This window comes from Fundulus heteroclitus, chromosome 9 (genome assembly GCF_011125445.2).
Source record: "Fundulus heteroclitus isolate FHET01 chromosome 9, MU-UCD_Fhet_4.1, whole genome shotgun sequence".
NCBI lineage: Eukaryota > Metazoa > Chordata > Actinopteri > Cyprinodontiformes > Fundulidae > Fundulus > Fundulus heteroclitus.
In genome coordinates, this window is record NC_046369.1 from 34,817,481 (window position 1) to 34,839,201 (window position 21,721).

The 21,721-nt window shown below is 41.8% G+C and overlaps 1 protein-coding gene across 2 annotated transcripts in view; it reads right to left on the reverse strand.

The window, feature by feature from the left end:
* The window catches only part of crocc2 (ciliary rootlet coiled-coil, rootletin family member 2), a 48,049-nt gene that overhangs the window by 2,689 nt on the left and 23,639 nt on the right, over positions 1-21,721 (reverse strand). For both annotated transcript variants that reach the window (XM_021315698.2, XM_036141559.1), the window contains 19 exons: positions 21,167-21,311; positions 20,938-21,084; positions 20,628-20,858; positions 17,868-18,061; positions 17,223-17,350; positions 16,696-16,865; positions 16,291-16,470; positions 14,256-14,390; positions 14,025-14,165; positions 9,628-9,866; positions 9,364-9,523; positions 9,105-9,272; positions 4,932-5,310; positions 4,709-4,839; positions 4,498-4,618; positions 4,241-4,404; positions 3,355-3,795; positions 658-807; positions 384-575 (listed from right to left, as the gene is read on the reverse strand). In XM_021315698.2, the coding sequence (XP_021171373.2) occupies positions 384-575; positions 658-807; positions 3,355-3,795; positions 4,241-4,404; positions 4,498-4,618; positions 4,709-4,839; positions 4,932-5,310; positions 9,105-9,272; positions 9,364-9,523; positions 9,628-9,866; positions 14,025-14,165; positions 14,256-14,390; positions 16,291-16,470; positions 16,696-16,865; positions 17,223-17,350; positions 17,868-18,061; positions 20,628-20,858; positions 20,938-21,084; positions 21,167-21,311 (3,616 nt within the window). The remainder of the gene's footprint in view (positions 1-383; positions 576-657; positions 808-3,354; positions 3,796-4,240; positions 4,405-4,497; positions 4,619-4,708; positions 4,840-4,931; positions 5,311-9,104; positions 9,273-9,363; positions 9,524-9,627; positions 9,867-14,024; positions 14,166-14,255; positions 14,391-16,290; positions 16,471-16,695; positions 16,866-17,222; positions 17,351-17,867; positions 18,062-20,627; positions 20,859-20,937; positions 21,085-21,166; positions 21,312-21,721) is intronic.

The following is a 21,721-nucleotide window of genomic DNA, read 5'->3' on the forward strand; positions in this document are numbered from 1 at the left end:
CCATATAAAGATTAAATGACTCAGATAACTTATCTCCTGCAAGGAGACCGCCTATTCACAGGTCCTATTGCCTCAGCATCTGCATGTGTTCATAGAGTCCAGAGCATGGCGGCAAGGTCTCTAAGCAACACCAAACACATACTTCTTCAGTTCTGGCTTCGTTTGGAAACAGGCTTCCAGCAGTTGCAGAACTCAATTCAAGATACTTTAATTCCATTTAAGGCTAATTCAGATATTTTAGCCCATATCCAACACAAGGACTGTTGTATGTCCACTGACCAAAAGGATTTGAAGGCTTTATATTGGAAAACAAATAAATATATTTTTTTAAAGAACCCGTTATTTATTTCTTAAAATGTAGCTGATACAATAAGTAGGCTCACCTTCTCTAGCGTTTTTCTGAGTGCAGACCTGTCTTTGCTTAGGTGTGTCAACCCCTTCTCCATCTTGGCTTTCTCATTGTGGAGCATCTGCAAAGATCTCTGCTGGTCGGCGAGCTTTTCTTGGAGTTCCTTCTTCTCTCTTTCGAGTTGCATGGACGTTTGTAGTTGAGCCTCCTCCTGTTGCTTCAGACTCTGTAATGGTTTTATCAGCTCAAACATCAGGCGGGAGCCTAAACCTTTGTGGCATTGCTCACAGCTCTACAGTGTGGCTCACCTCCTTCAGCGTCCTGTTGGTTTTCTCCAGCTCAGAAATTCTGAGCGCCGAATCTTCTTGAGCTGAGTTAAGGTTCTGGGTCTGTTCAGTGAGTGCATAGTTCAGCCTCTTACTTTCTGAAAGTGCATCCCGTGTTTTATCCAAACGCTCCTATGGATACATGTTAAAATATAGTTTTCAAGAAGTCATGAAGTTTAAGTAAGCAAATGAGCAGCTTTATGAGCATGTCATGTTTCTTTTAGACTTTTCCTCCTGGTTATTCATTCTTTCTAGATTTAAAAACTATACCCCAGGGTTCCTATAACTTTACCTCCTCCAAAATGCCATACTTTTCCAGCTATGAGATTCTTCCAGCGGTTCTGACACGTGAATTTGAGCTAAAATTACAATATAATGGCAAAAGTATTTGGTCATCCGTAAACCAATGAGGTGTTTCCAGGTGTTCAGTTGTTCTAAGCCCTTTCATGGATTTATGAAGTCCAACACCTAAACATGCAGACCGATTTTGCAAAAACTTGTGAAATGACTGGGTGGCTCCCAGGAGCCCAGTGAAATCCAGCCTGGTACTCCAGCCAAGTCCAGTTGAAAAATTCCCTCACAACTAAATTTTCCAGTCAACTCAAGGCGATATTACAACAAACGGGAAGTGATTCAGCCACAAAATGCTACGTAACAAAAAACACAGAGTTCACAGATTCTGAGGTGTGAAGTGCACAGAGGTTACCAACAATTTTGCTTTGGTGTGATGCACACCAACACTGGACTCTAGAACAGTGGAGACATGTAGTCTGGAGACACGAACCGTGCCTTTCTGTCAGGTAATCCACTGGATAGGTTTGGGTTTGCAGTTACCAGGAGAACAGTACATGCCAAAATGCAAGGTATTGATTGTAAAGCTTGATATGGAAGGGATATTGACCCTTAGTTCCAGTGAAAGGAGCTCTTAATGGTTCTTCACAGCATAACATCTTGGACAATTTCATGCTTCCAGCTGTGTGGGAACAGCTTTGGTGGCCCATTCCTGGACCAACCGGACTGCGGACTAGTAAACAAAGCTACGTTCACAATGGATGAGCAAATCCGGTGTGCAAAAACTTGACAGGATGACGTCCTACCGACATGAACCCTTTTATGATGTATTAGTGAGGAGACTGCAAACTACGCCTGCTGTTACTACATCAATGTCTGACCTGATAAATGTTCTTTGAAAAGAAAAATGACCATAAACACACTCCTAAACCTTGGGGAAAGCCTTCCTGGAAGAGTCAGGGCTGTTCTGGTTACAAACTGTGAACCACATCATACTAAACCATATGGATGAAGAACGGAATGTCACTCAAGTTAATGCGTATGTAGATGAAAGCAGATGTGCAAATACGTTTGGCAAAAAAATTGTTGGCCGAAAGGTTATTTTTGGTCTATTTGTGCACAAAACAGCACAATGCTAAATTTGGCTTTTAATTTGGCAGTGTGATCAAGAGCTATTCTACAGCTCGTCTGACCCCTGGATCTAATTCAGCATCTAAAGCAATAAGTGTTTGTCAAATCTGGACACTGATGAGAGTCCATTTGTCAATTTTGTTCACAAGTGACAGTAACATAAAGCAAGATATAGATGGATGTATTTTGGGGTAACATCTGCAAAAATACAGGCACCTCTTTGCTCTGCCACAGTGGAGAATGAACTGCGACAGTAAAGAAAGTTTTTGCTTTACTGGTCCGTCTATATTCGACTCATCACTTATGATTATGAATGATGAATCATGACCAGAAGAACAAGTCACCAACACCTGTCCTAGAGTGGCTGAGCTAACCCTTAAAGATTGGGCACCAGGGCAGACTCACAACCGTCCCTGGTGCCTTGTGTGACCTAATCTTGAATAAGTGAAAGTTGTTGGATGAGCGGATTATAATATAACACTCAGTACATATTCTTTAAACCACAGTTTGTAAACTGTGATACTATTATTCCTTAATGTGGAGAAAAAACAGCAGTTTAAATGTTTTTTTTTTCTGTCTTGACCGTTAATAATGTGGGCAAAAAAGTGTTAAATAGCTCCTTATTTATTTTTAATAAGTATGCATTTACCTCTGAAATCTAATTAATTCACCCTTCAAACTGATCAAAATGGACAAAAATCTAATTTTGACGAGGTAATGCAAATTTATAGGACTTACCTTAAATATTAATGAATGTAGTTCTCTGGAATGAATAAAGTTTGCAAAAAAATTTTAAATTTAAATTTTTTTTAAAAACTTATTCAAAATTATAAAATCTAATTTCTTACTTTCCAATTCTGTTTTGTACGTAATTCATTTAGACCCAACAAGTATTCTTTAAATGATTAAACACTGTGTTAGGTCGCTGCTGTTGAGAAGACATTTTAAACAAACACAATACTATTATTAGCAACAAAGTAGTATTTTTTGATTGTTCTTCTGTTTTGCACAGTGTGGATTACGTTTAAGAAATGGTTGATTGACAATGTGATCACATGAAGCCACTGTATGCACTTTACATTCCAGCTGTTTTATTTGAAAGTTTTAGTCAATCATCCTTCTGTTGACAGAATAAACATTTCTGAATTAAAAATCAGTCAGAAGATTTGTCTTTAAACATATTTCCACCCCACATTACTGCACTTCTTAGTTATTACGACGTTATTAACAATAGAGTAATTCAGTGACACAGTGTACCTGCAGTAGCCTGCGGTCCTCCTCGCTGGCAGTCAGAGCCCTTTGCAGCTCTGTGCCTTGCTCCTGCAGACCTTCAGTGTTCCTCCTGTTCACACTTATGCTTTTAGAAAGCGTGTGAATCTGCTCTCTCAACACATTCTCATGCTGCTCGGCTCTGGCCAGCGCCACAGCCAGCCTCTCCTCGCTGAGCCTCAGCGCTGCACAGCGGTCTTCACTCTCACACAGGTTTTTCCTCGCGTCTGCCAGCCTTTCCTGCAGCGCCCCGGCCTCTGCCTCCAGCTCCGCCGTCCTGAGGTGGGCCCGCTGCAGCTCGCCCCGGAGAGTGCACTGAGAAAGCTCCAGACGGCTCACCCTGCTTTCTGCTGCCTCCAGAGACTTTTTCAGCTTCTGCTTTTCAGCATTTGCACATGTTTCTAACCCCTGCAGGACCTCCAACTTGTCCTGTGGAGGATTTCACAGATGCTGTTAGCCGAGCAGCCACCCATAGGCAGCATATGGTGCGCGTTACACTTGCAGAACATGATTACTCGGCTTCCATGTTAACAGATTTAGGCGTATACCTCGACTGAGGTTTTTTTTTTTTTTTTTATCAGAACACTTTGTATTTATGTTACAAGAAAACATATTTAAAAAGTTCAATTAATGAATTGGTTAGCAGCATTTTACATACACTCAGTTTGTAAATTAAGTGTCTCTGCTCTTCTTAAATCCTGACAGCCATGAGCTCTGTGGGTTCCACTACAAAGTAGAAAGGTTGGTGATGTGAAGACACACATGCAGACGTGCATACGTGCAACATGTATGTTGCTCAACGATGCAACATATGCACCAATAGTCTCAGTCTCTTGGGAGATTTCTGTCAATGGGTGTGTTTATCATAGCATACCTGCAGTGACCTGGACTTAGTCTGAGTAACTTGCAGACTGCTCTTGAGCTGAGCCAACTGAGTTTCAAGGTTTCTGCTTTCCTTCTTTTCACAATGTGCTACATCATGCTGCAGGGTAAGGGAAGCGTGCGCCTCAAGCAACTGTTGTGCCATTTCTTCTTTTCCTAGAAAAAGCGCACATGTATTGCACATACATATATATGTTAATTAGATACTGATATTTCCTGATTGTTCGTGGGATTTTCAGGCTTCCATACCCTTCTCTGATAGCCTCAGAGAGCTCTGTAGCTCCAGCGTCTGGTCTAGCAGCTTCTCCTGAGAGGCTTTCAGGTCAGTCACATGCTGACTCAGGCAAACTATCTGAGCCTGGGCTTCATCCTAGAAGGAAAAGATGACTTGTCGTTAAGACTTGCTGGAAAGGTTACAGTATATAGGATCACATGAGGTTAGTATGACTTTCATTCATACCCTTTCTCTTTGGGCGTCCCTGAGTTCTTTCATAAAATCCCGAAGAGCCGTTTGCACAGATTTCACATTTAATTTTTCGTCTTCAGAACTAAGCAAGGACGGCCCAGATTCTTCTGGCCCATACTCTCCCTCTGACAAGATACAGCACTCTATGGTTTCCATACTTTCAAAAGAAACAAAGACAACAGCAGGATATCTTAGCATGATAAAATATCAGCTTTACCTTTCCAATGGAAGTGTCTCCTGGAGGGAGATCGTTCTTTTGAACCACGTCTGTGACATAGCCTCATATGGTTGATACCAACAGTGCTGTGCAAAGCTGCATACAGCCCTGCCAGCTGGTGCTCCAAGTCCAGACATTTAGCTTTGCTTAGATTTAGCTGCTCCTCCAGGCTTCGGGCCCTGTTTTCAGCCAGACTGAGCTTCACAGAAAGGTCATTGATTTGGGTCTTGGAATCCTCGAGCACTTCCTCAAGCTGAGCTGCGGTTTCTCTGTGCCTCTGGTCACTCTGCTGCTGATAGGCTTCTTTTTCATGCAGCAGCTCTTGGCGTTGCTGCTCGGCTGTTTCCAGTTCCCTCACACAGCACTGCAGACCTGAAACCTGTGAAAAAAGGCACAGCCCAGTCTGTGTGCACTGAAGTTCATTTATGTATAGGTCAGAAGTGTGGTTTGATTTCTTTTATAATATTTTACCGCTAAAGACTCAACAATGCTTCCCAACACATTTATTGAATTCTGTAAACTACATGGAATCACTGCTTACACCTACACCCATATAACTAAGAAAAAAAAAGCTGATTTCAGTGAAACTAAGCATACATAATATGCTAAAGATTAGCTTACGTGTTTTTGAAGGGACATGACAAAAAGAACAGCATAGGTCTAACCTCAGCACTGACGTCAGTGGCTTTATCAAACAGGCCCAACATTATTCTGAAAAGTCTTACGGAGTTTTAAAAATGCTAATTCAGAAGATGTACTATTGGGAAAGTATCAGAAAACAATTTATAATCGGTATATGAAGTTACAGAAGTACTAAATTTCTTACGTTTTGTCACAAAACCACCGCATCGGGCTGTACGGGGGTTCAGTCTTGTATCACTGTTACCTTGCAGGAAGAAGATCCTGAATTCCTACTTGGGGTCTTTCTGCATAGTGTTTGTATGTTCTCCTTGTGCATGTGTGGGTTCTCTTTGGCTTCTGCCGACAGTCCCAAAACATGACTGCTGGTCTAAATTGCCCTTATGAGTGTGTGCATGGTTGTTTGTCCTGTGTTTCCCTGTGATGGAATGGTGAACCGTCCAGCCTGTACCCTTCATCTGGCAACAATAATCGCTAGAGAGAGGTACCTGACCCCCTACAACAGTGCGAAGACAAGAGGGGTAGACAATAGAGGAATGAATGGACAGATAGAGGAACGGATGGATGGACAACCAAAAACTTCAATGTATTTTTTTTTATAATTGTATATGATAGACTACCACAAAGTAGTGCATAAGCTTGAAATGGATCTAAGTTTCTGAAAAGTGTGACTTGCTTTTCTGTGCAGCACCTTTAATTTGAGGTTCCTAACTAAAATTAGTCGTCAACTCTAAAAATGGGGCTTTTCTTGAAGAATGACAAGAAAAAAAGATATTGAACGAAAGCCTCAACAAGGCCTGTTAGCAGTTTGCCAACACTTATTTGTAGTGGACACAGCACACATATGGCAGAAGGTTCACTGAAGCAGATGAGACCAAAAATGTACTTTTACATCTACATATTAATGTGATGTGTGGAAAAAACTAACACTTTGAACACCCTAAACACATCATCCACAAATAAAATAATTTTTGGTGGCAGCATCTTGCTGTGGGAATGCTTTTCTTCAACAAGAGCAGGGAAGCGGTCCAGAAGTCAAGGGAAGAGAAAGCTAAATACAAGATAATAATAGAAGAAAACATGTAATAGCGTGCAAAAACTGAGGGGGAGTTTCAGCTTCTAAAATGGACAAAAACCCATAAGATATGACCAGGGTGTGTGCTAGAAGGTGCCACTCCCACACCATTGCCAGTCCAGAAAAAAAAAATCTAAGTCAAAATCTGTTGCAGGAATGCTATTTAATTTCCCTATGGGATTAAAGTATTTTTGAATTGTATTGTATTTAAAAGCTGAAGTTGTTTTGCAAAGAGCGATGATTTACAGCAGTAGAAGGCAGTGAAAAGTGGTTATACAGAGTACTCACTCTGCAGGTGCCAAGGACCGCGGAACCGGTAGGGCCGGTAGGGCCGCGGCCCTACCTACTTTTGATGATCAAACATGTAAAATAATATATATAAATAAAATTAAATTATTCAATAGCTATTTTTTCAAATGCACAATAGTCTATGGCAGCATCATCATTCTCCAATGAGAAAGCGATAAATCATCCCATCTAAAAATGTATAGGGTAGTTCACTGCTATTGTTTTCATCAGGGTTTTTCGCGCATGCGCGACTGGTTGGCAAAAGGCGAACACAATAGCGGACGCAAACAGAGAAACTGCTCCAGACAGCGGCCCGTGTAGCGATCGCCACCTCCCCTCCGCCGCTATTTAAGTAGAACAATGACTAGAGCAGAATTAAGTTGTATTTACCGGAGATGAAGTGTAGACTGCAAATTCTGTCGAGCTATGGTGGCTCCCCCAGTCCATTGGGAGGGTCTGCCTGCGCTCTTTTCATTGAAAATATCCATTTCTTTCTTCGTCCTTCCTCCTTCGGTAAACGACAGAAACGTACATCCAACGATTTGGAATGCCTCTGTGTGCAACCCGGAGCACAACAAGTCGTAGGCATTGCTTAGATTCCAGAAATAAACTAACTAAAAGTACGCTCTAAATCACCCGTTTTGTCACGTAGTAGACGAGAACAGTCCTGTTTGTGTCTACACGCCGGACCTGGACGTAGCGCTGACGTCACGCGTGAACTACCCTATTGGCTGATTGTGTCATGTGATGTAAACAAAATGACCGCTACTTCGTTTGCTTCGTTAGCTTAGCTAGCTTTAAGGCTGTGTCCACTGCAAGTGCTGAGAGGTGTTTCTCGTCCCTCCGTCGTATCAAGACCTATCTGAGATCAACAATGACCCAGAAAAGACTAAATAGCTTGATGTGCGCCCACACACAGGGATCTTTTGACCACAGTGGATGCTTTGAGGATAGGACTTCATCCAGCATAATGACAGACGGAGACACGTTTTAGAGCAAGGGTAAGATTGACTTTTGTTTTTAAAGTGTTTTTATTCTGTAAATATTGTGTTAGCTGTAATATAATGATTGTAAGTGGAAATAAATACGGGGCGTGTGTGCTGGAACGTCAGAAAAAAAAGTTAAATAAATGGGTAGTTCACTTTCATCCGGGTTTTTCGCGCATGCGCGCCGGACTGATGGGCCCGACCAATTTGAAATGCGTTCCGCGGTCCATGGCAGGTGCCACATACAAATGCAACCCACACTTTTCAGTTTTTTTTTTTTTGTAGAATATGAATAAGTTTGCAAGACGCTGAATACTATGCAGCAAAAAGCCTTCTTTGTCATAAAACATGATTTATGGGCAGTAAATTTTAGATAGAGTTGTGTAAAAAATCTACAGATGTACTCAGTTTAAATGTTTAGAAAACACTTTTGAAACATTTAGTCACAAATAATTTATAGTAATCAGCTTACATGCTGTACAAACACCAACTAACTTATTAGTTCCATATATTTGCTTCTTTATTAAGAAACATTGTACCTGTATATACATGCACCCTGTTGGGAGATTTTGAGCTCCCACAAATAATGCTAAGGAAAGTTTGCTCCAACATCTCCTTTTATATCATATATTATGTAGCTGAAGAAGTAACACAATGCACACAAGAGTTTGGGAGGATCATAGTGGAGGTTTAATAAAGAAAACAGAAATTGTAAAAGGAGAACAGGACATGGAGCACAGGCAGAGGAACAGGAGGAACCAGGAAAGAACGGTGAAAACCAACAACTTTATATGCAGAAGGAAGGGCGGAGAATGAGATTGGATGCAGATGAGCTGATTGGGGGGATTTGAAACAGCTGTGGATGAGAGTGCTGAGCAAGGGACCTGAGGGAAGGAGACTAATTGACACATAGCACAAAGGGAGTTTACCTGAACACAAAGGACAACCAGGCGAACATTATAGAGTTAACATAAATTCACAAACAGAACAAAACAATACGTAAGACGATAAAGACAAAGGAGTGAACTATTAAGAAACTTAACAAAAAAGAACACAGAGGAACAAACTGATAAGGATAAAAACTTAAAGGAAAGGAAAAGACGATAACGGAGAACTCAGAAACAATCAGGAAATGAACACAAATGAAAACCAAAACATCAACACCAGTGGATGAAAACACTTTACCTCACTGAGTGCTGCCTCTTTGGCAGCCTCACACTCAAGCATTGTCTGATTGAGCGCATAGGCCTCCCGCCGCGCCTCCTCTTCCCTCTGTTCCTCCTGACTTATTTGCCCCTGCAGCTCCAGCAGTTCTTGGCTCTGTTGCTTGTTCCTGCTTTCAAGGACCTTTATCTGATAACGTAAAGATTCCACACACTACTTAAATCTAATTCCGTAATGAAAACATATGAGCCGGATATCACTGATCTAAATAGTCCTTCACCTGTCTACGCAGCTCTTGCAGCTCTCTGCGTGCCCGGAGATGAGACTTCTCCAGCTCCCTCATGGTGCTCCTAAGAGTGGTCGCTTCTTCATGTGTTGAGCTCCTAGATTGTTCCAAGATGGACTCATTATGTTCCTTCTCTTCTAAAGCTCGTCTTAGGCTGGTCAAAATAAGTTTAAAATTGTTACTATGCAGAATACGAACATTTAGTTGTAATAACAATTGGCTTTTAAGAAAATGTTAAAAGTTGTGGGACAGCTGCACCTGTTATTGTCCGTCTCCGCTCTTTTGATGAAAGCTCTGAACTCCTGGTTAGAAACCTGGATGGCTTCTTTCTCTCTGCTTTCATCGGCCAGTATTCGCCTTAGTTCAAGTGCTTCTTTACGTAACTTGTCTCGCTCTTCCACACAGCCTTGAAGCTCTCTATGAGACTGAGTCAGATCTTTTTGTCCTTTAAGCAGATCACCCTCTGTCTCCTGCAGCTGATGGCGAAGACCCTCTAACTTCATGGCCAAATGATAGACAATAAAAAAGTAAACATGTTTTTGGAGGATTAATCTAGTGGTTACTTTGATACAATAGTGCGTTGATACTATAGTAATCTGCATTACTATAGTACTTAGTAATTACTAATTTCAAACATATAAGAAAAACCAGCCTTCAGCACATCACATTAAGATTTATGGATAACATCACATAATCTACAGTGCAGCGAAAAAGTACTTGTCATTCTGTTATTTCTTTTTTGTCCCACAAAAGTCCTATGCTGACAGGATTAGTTTTACCTTGGGATCAAATTTTATTTGTCATAATTGTGGAACTTGCTCGTGTTGTTAATCCCGTGCGAAATGAGAAATTATCTACTATATTTTGCTGAACTCTAAGGTCCTGTAATAATACAAAGCCAATGTGAATTGGCATCTCTGCGATTTGGACAGAAATGAGTGGGAACTGATACGCGTGGCAGATTTTGTTTTCAGGATGCATTTTATTTGCTTTTGGCGAAGAATGGAAGCTGCTTTGAAGGGTTTAGAAAACCTTTTGGGTCCCGGGCAAGCAAAACCCTATCAGCCCGTAACATACAGCATCAAAGAGAAGAGACTGAGAAGGAGCAATATCAGATGCAAATGGTGGATCACAAAATGCATTGCACTATGCAGTAAGAATGATTTTTGTTTTTCTTTGGAGCCTTCTGTTATACAGCTGGCTAACGCTGGCAGTAACACAGCACCGAGCCGTGGCCATAGCCTCTAAAGTAGGTTTGACATCAACTCACACTGGTTCAAGTCATTCCTCAAATCGATTGATAATGTATGTAACCAAGTTAAATCAGAGATGATAATTACACTGCTACTGGCTACTCCTATACTACTACTGCCATGCTAGCATTAACATAATATTCAGAAGTTTGTAAACATCAACAAAATCTCAGACTTCGGTTATCCCGTGCGAATGTGCCCCATACAAACCAAATGTAGGGGGGTAATTAATTATGACATGGAGTCCCCAGATAATGCTGATCCTGTGCGAATAGGGCTTTAGATGTCTCTGAGGTTCAAGGTAATCCTTCCACTCTAGTCTCTGAGGATCCAGTGGATGCCTCTGCTTTAGTTTCCGAGAGTCCAGTTGAGATCTCTGTTTTACCCGCCTCAGCCTCCTCTGCTCACCACAGTCGCTGTCAGCCTCCACTCCTGTCAGCGAGGGTCCAGCCAGCGCCTCAGCTCCACTCACCGGGGGTACGTCAATGGGTTCTCCCGGCAATTATGCCATTCCCGGGGCTTCCCTTGACGATTCTCCTGGCTATGATGCTGCTCTCGAGAGCTCGGTCAATGGCTCTTCCAGCTTTCAGGCCATTCTCCAGGGCGGCCTAGCCACCGTTCTGCAGAAGTCTGTGGGTTCCAGACTCAAGCCCCAGGGGCCAGTCTCCAGAGTCTCTCAGAGAGCCTCTGAACCTTAATTGCAGACGATCATCCATGTCGTGTCACCCGGCAAGTCATCTGGACCTCCTGACAAGGCTCTGTGGGTTCTCCCAGTCCACTGGTCAGTCCCTAGACTTCCACCCTTGCCAGAATCCAAGACTTTGCCTCAGCCACTGCAAGCCTCCAGAACTCTTTGGCAGCTGGTTTCCTGGCATCTTGTGCTGCCGGCCTAGATCTCATTCACTGTTGTTGCCCTCCTGAACTCTGGGTCTCTTTGGGACGACCTCCCTGTTACCCTCCTGAACCCTGGGTTTCATGCCCTCCTTCCAGGACCACCTCTGCCTGCCCAGTTTGATCCCTTTCAATGGGTTGATGGGTATATTCTCTTTTTGAGTTTTCATGGTCTCTAAGGGCGTCTGGTGTCCATCCTTGAGTGGGGTTCTGTCATGATTATGAATTATTTGAGTTTCTTTTATGTTGTGTAGTTGACAGCATTTTAGTTTGTTCTTCTAGTTTTTGTATATTCCTTGTTTGATTCATCCACGTGTTTCTCTTCTGTTTTTGTTCTTTGCGCTCATCTCCTCAGCTCATCTGCTTCATTGATCTCAGCTGTTCCTCATTTCTCTCCTGATTATTCTCACCTGTGTTATGGTGTTTTCCCTCCACTCCTTACCCTTGATATTAGCTGCCCAGTTGTCATTTCTCATCTGCTGGTTTCTTCCATGTAGATATGCTTCCTGCCACTCTGTACGGTTTTCTTGTTTCTTCATTCCTCTCTACTGTTTCTGTTTTCCCTGGCAGATCTCCTTTGTGAGAAATATTTGCAAGTTTTCTCTTGATTATTAAAATTCCTTTTTGTCTGTACCATGCCCTGTGTTTGGGTCCTCTTTAAAACATGGCGCGACAAAGTGTTCGCGATTTTAATTCATTGTTCCATCAATTACAGCGAGTCCAGCAGCAGCAGCAAGCTGCCCCATCCCTTCCCACTACCAACACTTGACTTTTGGTATAAATACTTTGTTAGACTTACACATGGTGTATCTGGATGGAACCCTCCCAAAAAGCTACATTGTTGTCTCATTAGTCCACAGAATATTTTCCTAAAAGTCTTGGATCATGTAGAATATTTTCTGGAAAATGTGAGATGAGCCTTTGTGTTTTCTTTGGTCATCAGTAGTTTTGGCCTTTGTAAATCTTTCCACACTGGATGTTGGATATTGCCTTTGTTTTTGGTCTCTTCTTGAATTTCTTTAAATCAATGGATGATATACTGCTTTTTGAGATCTCTTGGCTTATTTCCTATGTTAAATAGGCTCCGTTTAAGCATTTCTTACTGTACAGGCGGGCTTGGGTATGGCTCGTAAAACGTGTGTCCCAAAAACTGGCTAATCTCTGTGAATTCATAACTTATCAAAGGGGGAAGTTATTTTTCACGTATGGCCAGGCTGGTTTGGAAAGTGTTTTCCCTCAGTAAATGACTCCATCATTTAAAAACAGCATTTTATACTCACACAGGTTAATTATGATGCCACAGTTAGTTTAATAATCTTAATTTAGGATTTAACATTTAAGTGTGAGAAGAAAAAAAACATCCTTTTATAAAAGTTATACCTTAACATGTCGTATTTTAAGGGCTGCATACAGAGTTGTGAGGAACTCTGTGACCCATATTCTGTTATAGCAACGTCTTGTCGTGGGTAGCTGGAGAGGCAGAGACCTAAATATCTAGGTACAGATAAGAGGCTGTTGGGCCCATAGCCAGGCGCTGTCTCTCCCTATCTCCACTTAGCGGCTCAGAGTGTAAAACATCCACACAAAATAACATGATAAACTGCAGCCTACCAAGAACTGGTGGAGGAGAAGGAGTGAAGAGAGGGGAAAGGGAGGGTGAGGAGAAGGAATAGTGTTATGTTTAAAGCCCACACAAGATGGTTCTTTCTCATAAACTCTAATGTGAGAAGAAACAAACTAGGGCCGATCAGGCCAATTATGTTTTAGTTTATCTGATTTTAGGGGTTAGGAGTGGAAGGGAGGGGAGCAGAGAATATGAGGCAGCAGTGTTGTGTTATGTGGATGGAGGGGGGGGAGTAAGGGAGAAAATAAACACTCCCCCACTGGCTTATTTACCCAAGGGGTTAACTCAGGCTTTTATTTAATATCACGGTACCAGGGACTGTCCTCCCCTTGTTTTTCCTCACTCTGCTGTCTTCTTTATTGATCGTGCCCTAGTGGTCTGTTTCCTAGCCAAATTATGGTTTCTAATTACCTTTTTTTTTGTTGATATTAGTTTCAACATGGAGGCATTTTCCCACTTTTGGATTTGAAAGAGTAAATGAAAACTAAGTGGGAGCCTTAAGAGAGGGGCCTTAACCACTTCTCCTAGTGCAGTTTGGCGGTGCCTGACAGCACCACAGTGCTAGATGTTCTTTTTTTGTGACAGCCAAAGTCAACATCTGCCTAAGTTAAATGCCTCTCCCTACAGCAGCACTAATTAATGCAAACTCTTGGACATGCTGGTGGGGGTAGGGATCAGAGTTTTTTTTTCAAACTAGCCAAGCCAAACAAGCTTAAAATGTCCTCTTTACGTCTATAAGGCTGCTGTACAATTAACACCACCATCTAAGAGGACACTAGTTATTGAGATGACATTGTTGTTTTATGTAACAGCCTTACTAAAGCAAAATGCCCAATCTTTATATTTTGAATAACAGAATAAATCTTAAAATGACTTAAATACTGTACCTCTTGCTTTGCTTCTTCTCCCTGTTGGTTCAGTTCTCTGATGTGCTCCATGAGGCCTTTCCTAGCACTCTGATGGGAGGCCAGTGATTCTTGAAACTGATATTGTAAGTCCTTCAGCTCACACTTAACAATCGCTGCATTCTGCAACATGAAAAAACACAAATCAGTTGAGTAACATTAACAGCACAATAGAAGTCAGATGGGACCATATAGCCCTAACATTTTTTTCACCTTGTCCTGTTCTTGTTTGCTGATGGCTTCCCTCTGTATACGCTCCATCTCCATACTGGCTGTGGCCAGATCCTGTTGTAGGGATATTACTTTTGCTGTAAGGGCAGCTTTCTCAGCTTCCTGTTGGAACAAAGCCTGAAAACAATACACCATGAGGTCAGAGTAATTTACAATCAGTGGCAAACAGAGTCGGTTTGGCAGGATTATCTTGGACTTAGTGACTTGCAAAAGTATTCTGATCCCAAAACTTTTCTCACTTTTTCCACATGAAAGCCACAGATTTTAAAGTATTTTATAGGAATTTTATGTGACAGACCACAACAAAATAACGCTTAATTAGGACGGAGAAAAGGATACGGTTTTGCTTTTTTTTTCTCTCTTGCACCCATAAATACAATCTAGAGCAACTATTTCCTTTTCATGTCATCTAATTAGTTAATAGAGATGAACTGTGTGTAACTTTATCTCAGAATAAATACAACTGTTCTGTTAAGGTGGTTAGGATCCTGAGGTATTTGGGTTTTGATTTTTATTTGCGTTCCTGATCACTTTATTCTTCGTTTACAAGTCAGTCCCCTGCTTACCCTCCTTAGCTGCTCCTTATATGCCCTGACAAACCTGAAGTCCATGTTATAACCACACCTACTGACCAGGGAGGCTCACTGGTGTTCTGACCTCTTTGCTGGTTTCTTCCATGGACTTCATGTTCCCTGTTGCATTGGTATCCTGCCTGTTCTTCATACCACCATTGTAATTCTGTTCATTTTTCTTTGTCTCAGATAAGCAGAAGATGATGGTTGGTTGGGTGGGTGGACAGAAACCTGAACACTTAACAGCTCTGCATTTGGGTCCTTCCTAAACTGAACCATGAGAAAAACAGTAATTTGGACAACAACTTGTTGTTACAGAGATGTTTAAAGCAGTTATGGAGATTATGGAGTTATGGAGATGTGTAAGTAGGGTAAGCATCATGGTCCGTAGGTGTTTTGGTTTTCATCTGTGTTTGCATTCTGATAATTTCTGATCTGTGGGTTTTCATTGTCCAGTTCCGGTTTCTTCTGCTCCGCTCACCCTGGTTCCATGTTCTTCTGTCCTCTGGCTATATTTATAATTTCCTTTTTTAAAATTTAATGCTAAATCCATTATTTAAAGTTCTCTGATTTCCCTGTCTCCCTTTGTTTGGGTCCATCTACAAACTACATTGCATGACAGGTTAGGTAACAGAACAATCGCCAAAGCGTTGGACCTTTACTGGCACACTGTTTAGTCCATCATTGAAAATGGAAAGAGTGGGGTACAACAGCAAATCTACCAAGACATGGCTAACCACCTCAGTTGACAGATCAGGCAATAGAGCATGAATCAGCAAATCAGGAAATGAGCCCTATTAGATGTTGTAAAATACTGAGACTGGGGCAAAGGTTCACCTTCCAGCAAGACAACCAAAAGCTATAATGAAACATGTTGGATCAAAGCGTATTCGTGAGAAAAGTCAAAATCCAGATCCAAATCCAACCATGAATCTTTGGCTTTATTTGAAAATGGATATTTATCAGTCCTCACTGAGCGCCATCCAATCTGACTGAGTTTGAGCTAATTCACAAAGAAGATTGGCCAAATTCGTCAGTATTAGAGTTTCAAAGCTGGTAAAGGCAAACCCCAAAGCAAAAGTGAGTTTTATAAGGTATGTATTGACTCTCAGGGGTGGGGGGCAGAATACAAATTGATATAGCACTTGCACTTCACACATGTCTTGTTTGTTCTAGTCTATAACATGAAATCTCAGTCATATATTTTTCAAAGGCACTGTAAAGGAATTAACATGTTTCGTTAAATATTCTTTGAGATTTGATACAATAAGTGTGTTGTAAGACAATAGCAACAGACTACTGTCCTGTAGAAAGCTGGACGGTATTCTACTGACTCTGTTTGGATATACAATAATGTGATTTGTAGGATAATTCTTTAACTTATCCGAAAATACTTAAACAACAAATGTATTTATCAATAATAGTAATAAAAAAAAAAACAACACCTGTTGCTTTTCGCTTTCAGCCTGTAGGAGGCTTTGGCTGAACTCCTTCTGCAGCTTTGCCAGCTCATCTTGCGCCTGCTGCAGCGCCCCCTGGTTGTGCGCACGCAGCTCTTCACACTGCGTTCGCAGCTGTTCTTCAATCTGCTGCTGTTGAAGCATGAGCTCGGCAAACTGCTGCTCCTGTCAAACGTTAAACATCAGCACACACTCGTCATTACAGCCACTTTGGGAACAAATGTTGTGACAAAATGTAGAGGAGTAACTGCAAACTGAAGGCAGATTAGGCCTGAATAGATTTTTTATGAACACAATTACATCAGTGTAGGCTGTTCTAACCAATACTGACTTTGGGTGCATAAATTTAGCCTGATGCTAAAGTGGCTCTGACACAGACTGATAATTTACCGTTTTTTTATGTTCAGCTTCCAGCTGATCTCTGTGAATTTGCTCTTTATTGTTCAGCATCAAAAGGGCATTCCTTTCCACCTCTGCCAGTTTTCCCTCGAACATTCTTTGTTGTTTTGCAACTTGTTGTAACCGTTGTTCAGCCTCCGCTCTCATCCGGGCAGCCTCACCTGCGCAGAGAAGCATATGCATGAACCCCAGGCAGCTATTCATTAGGCACTGAGCCATACCTCATGACCAGATGATATAGCAGTATTATTTTTTGAGGGGGTTGTATATTTAAGGTATGCTCGTCCATGGGTTTACCCGGAACATTGGAGCTTAACACTACTTATCTGATCCATGTGTGTTTGTATGCAGCAGTGAGACCAGGGTCAGCTGAGTAAGCAGCACCAGTGATACCGCGGCCCAGCTGTTGCAAATCTCCGAGCTGAAATATGGATCTCTGGTGGACGGCTGGAAAAGCTTCATGGCCTAGGGGCTTGGCATGGAACACAGTGAGATCTGCGAGGGAAGGGGCCACTCACGCGTCAAGGCCTCGTTAGCCAGACTCAAGCTGCATCTTTCACCCTCCAACCTGGTGAGCTCGGCCTCCAGAGATGCTGAAAGCTCCTGGCTCTCAAATATAGCTGTCTCCAGGGAGTTCTTCTCCGCTCTGGAACACAGCAATAAAAAGGCCCGCGCTCTGAAAAAAGTTCTTTGAAAGTCAAGGTGGAGAAGATCATAAAATCCAATAATCCACCTCAAACACAGTTTCCAAATAAAACTAGTTTACTTGTAGACTCTTGTTACATGAGGCTGTGCTTCAGAAATCCAAATTCACTTTAGGTCAGATTGCCTCAAAATATACAATGCCATTTGGTTTTACTTAACCCAACACACACAGGAACATACGCTGGGGACTGAGGGCTCAATGTACAAACTTACATTATTATATCAATGTTTGCCTGTCAACAAATCTATCTATCTATCTATCTATCTATCTATCTATCTATCTATCTATCTATCTATCTATCTATCTATCTATCTATCTATCTATCTATCTATCTATCTATCTATCTATCTATCTATCTATCTATCTATCTATCTATCTATCTATCTATCTATCTATCTATCTATCTATCTATCTATCTATCTATCTATCTATCTATCTATCTATCTATCACTCAGACCTCAGTGCAATGAGCTCCTGCGTGAGACCACAGACTTTTCGGTCCGCAGAGTTTAGCTCCACTTCCAGAGCCGCCTTGTCCTTGGCCAGCTCCTCTACATCTTGGGCAGCTCTCTTTACAGCGGTGGTCTTTTCATCTAACTCCTTCCTGCAAGCACAGAACTCCTCTTGTAGAGTCAGCATCTGCCTTTTGACCTGAAGATGGACATACGCAAACAGAAAACAAGTCAAGCGCACCTTTCTTTTGACACGTCACAGTAATACCGTTACATGCACCGCGATACATGATGCACATGGTTCTGAATATATCCTCTTTGGACTTTTTAAGGCCCAATTTCCAAGACTAATGCTGAACTCAAATTTATGCTGAAAGAAGACAAAAGGGATTATTAGGAGTTTGACTCTTTCCAAGTGTCCCTTAAAAGACAGTGGCATACATACAGTGACGGAATATGTCAAGAAACAATGATTAAGAGCAATAAATAACTCGAAAGATTTTGATCAGCTACTTTACCAGCTGATAATGGATAATCTGGCTTCATAAACTAACAGAATTGAATTCCCGTGTAATATAGGTTCCTTCCAACAGCATAAAGACTACTGGACTACTAATGAGTCGGGGTATAAAGGTATCCAAATGGTTGTCCACATACCTGGAGTTTAAACTCAAGGTTCGGCATGATTTTGCTACATTTCGTTTTTTTGTCCAAGTGTTGAATATTAATTCCATTTTATTAAGAGGTTCTATTATTGAACACTGACTGGAGTAACAATGTGAGCGCTGGTCCACCACTGTGGTGCGTACTGCCATCACGCTCTAGATTGAAACTATTACCAGGCACGTCAGCACCACTGCACCTGCCCACTGGGTTTGTAGCTGGAGGTGAGTAGCCATAAGTAAATAAATTAAGACACTGTTGTAGAACCTTAACCACTAAAGGAAGGTTTGATCTGTCACATTTGGAGCTGAAACCTAAATATGTCACAAAGGAAACGGCTAAAATATGAACACTTTGGAACGGTAGAGAGAGCGGTAAAGGACAGGTGGAGCCAGCTCCAGGTGATCACAGTAGCCCCAGGCAGACAGACACAAGGCATCAACCCTGGAAAGCCATGTGCCCTGTACAGAGATGCACTTTCAGTTTCAGCACAGGAGCAGCAGCCCACAACCCAAAGAGGCACAGGGTGAGATGTAGGGCGCCCCCCCCCCCACCCCCCACATCCCAGCACACTGGCAACTCCAGCCGTGTAGGCCAAGCCCAGGACCCAGAGCCTGCACCAACCTTCAGCACCAAGACCACCCAGCACCTAGCAGGACCCCAGAGCCCCCGATACGCCGAGCAGGGACCAGCCCACCCTGGCGCCCGGAACTCGGAGGAGCAATGCCAGTGCAGCCTCTGTGCTCCATGGCCGACATGGTACATACCCAGGGCCCTAGGCCACCAGACGGGAGTACACTCCACCCACCCCCACTGTGTTTGCATGCCTGTCTGTGGTAATGTGAAATGTTGCAAAAAATGCAGACGTCTGTGTCTGATCTGTAAATGAAGGCTTAAGATTACTGCAGGAATGACTGCGTCATTAAGGAAGCACTGAGGGATTAATTCATGCAACAACACAGTAATTGAAATCGTTTGCGAAGGGACTGATATCGGACTTTTTTTACTCGGATATGATTCGTATCAGACCCTAAAGACTATTTTTGTTTGCTTTAAGCTTCTCAAGTTGTAAACTTGGTCAACTGATTTCCTTATATTTATTTATTTATTTATTTATTTATATATATATATATATATATATATATATATATATATATATATATAGAGAGAGAGAGAGAGAGAGAGAGAGAGAGAGTCACTGTGAACTGTAAAAGATCTATGTTACACTGACATTTTGTAAAGATTCTTGATTTTAAAGTGTATTCAAATTTTCTTCATTATTTAAATAAAATGACAAAACATGCTTCTAACATTAAATAATATAAACATTACTTTTATCTGTCTTTATTCATTTTTTTCCAAGTACCCCCCCCCCACCCCAACTATTTAAGTTATGTTGAAAATGTGATAATCATTAACATTTCTTTTTAACTAAAATGAACTCTCATTAACCAGATATCATTGTGTTTTTTTAGTATCTCCTTAGGTAAATATGAAAAGGATAAATGACATGTTATGGAGGTGAGTAGCACCCGGTGAGAGGATGAAACATAAGCATGGCGCTCTAGAGGCCACACAAGGCTTGTTTTATTTAAGGTTGATTTATTTCTTGCAGATAGGTTTCCCAAAAATGTTTGGATGGAATTTGTCAAATTGTTTGGTTTTGTTAAACTCTCAACAGAAATAGGTATTGCGTTTAGAACAGATAATAAATCAGAAAGGCATTCTTTTCATTCTTTGCGCGACGAAGCAGGGCGATCTGTTTAGGAAGAATGGGAATACTCGGTGTTAAATTATTGCTGCTTTCAGTACACCTCTGCTGGGTATTGAATGTCTATCTATTTATCTTTTCCAGTTCACATTTGTTCCTGAAGATCCTGTGCTTGTAACGTCCCAAGTTACTCATAAAACTCACCAGATGAGCTCCTCAAAAACTCTACAGAACCTGAAGAATAAAAGCATGGCAGTGGTATTTATGGCCTCCTATGCATTTTTATGTAACAACAACGAGCTCCACGATTGTGATGAAAGCTATTATTAACGTAAGCACAGTTCTCCCAGGTGATGGGAGCCAGGAGCATGAATGACCAACAAACCCTGACCTCTGATTGCCTCTCCAGGGCCTCGGCTCTCTCCCTGCACAGGAGGCTCAGCTCTGCTTCCAGCTTCTGGCAGAGATCTTGCATTTGAAGGTGGGAGCTTTCGAAGGCTTGCTTCTCTGCCAGCAGGTTCATCATCTCCCTTTGTGCCCGTGCTGCATCCTCTCTGGCTGCCGCCCGCTTCCCTTCGGCTTCACATCTACGCTCGCTAATCTCTGTTTTCTCCCCTTCTGTCTGAAAGAGAAACCGGAATTTTATTTTTTTTGTTCATTTTGCGACTCGTCCATATTCGTGAAAATCCATAGAGACCGACCTGAAGTACGACGCGATTAAGCTCCACCTTGTCTTTGGCCAGACCTTCACTGAGGGCGGCCATTTTAACGAGAGAATCCTTTAAGGTAGCATGCTGACTCTGCAGTTTGATCAGAAGACTCTCCTGTGCAGCACTATGACGCTCTACCTGTGGAGTTAATTATTGTAATGGTCAATTACAAAGATGCAGAAATACAACGGATTGCTTTCACACCGGTCAAACGGCGTACCTTGTTTAGAGCCAAAGAAAGGCTGGCTTTGTCATCCTCCAGCATTTCCTTCTGCAGAGTGACTTTATCCAGAGATTCCTTGACCGTAATAAATTCCCTCCGTAGATCAGAGTACTTTCTTTCAAGTTCCTGAAAAGCCTTTTCCCTAAAATATAAAATATACCACATGTAATTCTCACAAAATTTTGTTGTCAGACTCTTGTTTCACACCATCTTCTTCTCTTTGCAGTTGCTGGATTTAGGACCATCCCTCCCCATCTCATCTATTATCAAACCTTCACCTCTGTCCCACCAAACTCCACTCTATATTCCTTGTGAAAACTTCTCTGTGGTCCTCTTCTTTTCTTCTGTGCAGCTCCACACTTACGCTTCTCTATCTAGTAAACCTCCTATCCATCCTACACACATGTCCATCTCATCTTACCGTTTCTCTACTCCACTCAACTTGAGCCAGTCTTTGATTGTCTCACATGCATTTTGCTCCATGGCCACCATCTGCCATAATCTTTAACCCATACATAATAGCTGCCTCCCATTTTGTAAAATTTCTCCCTC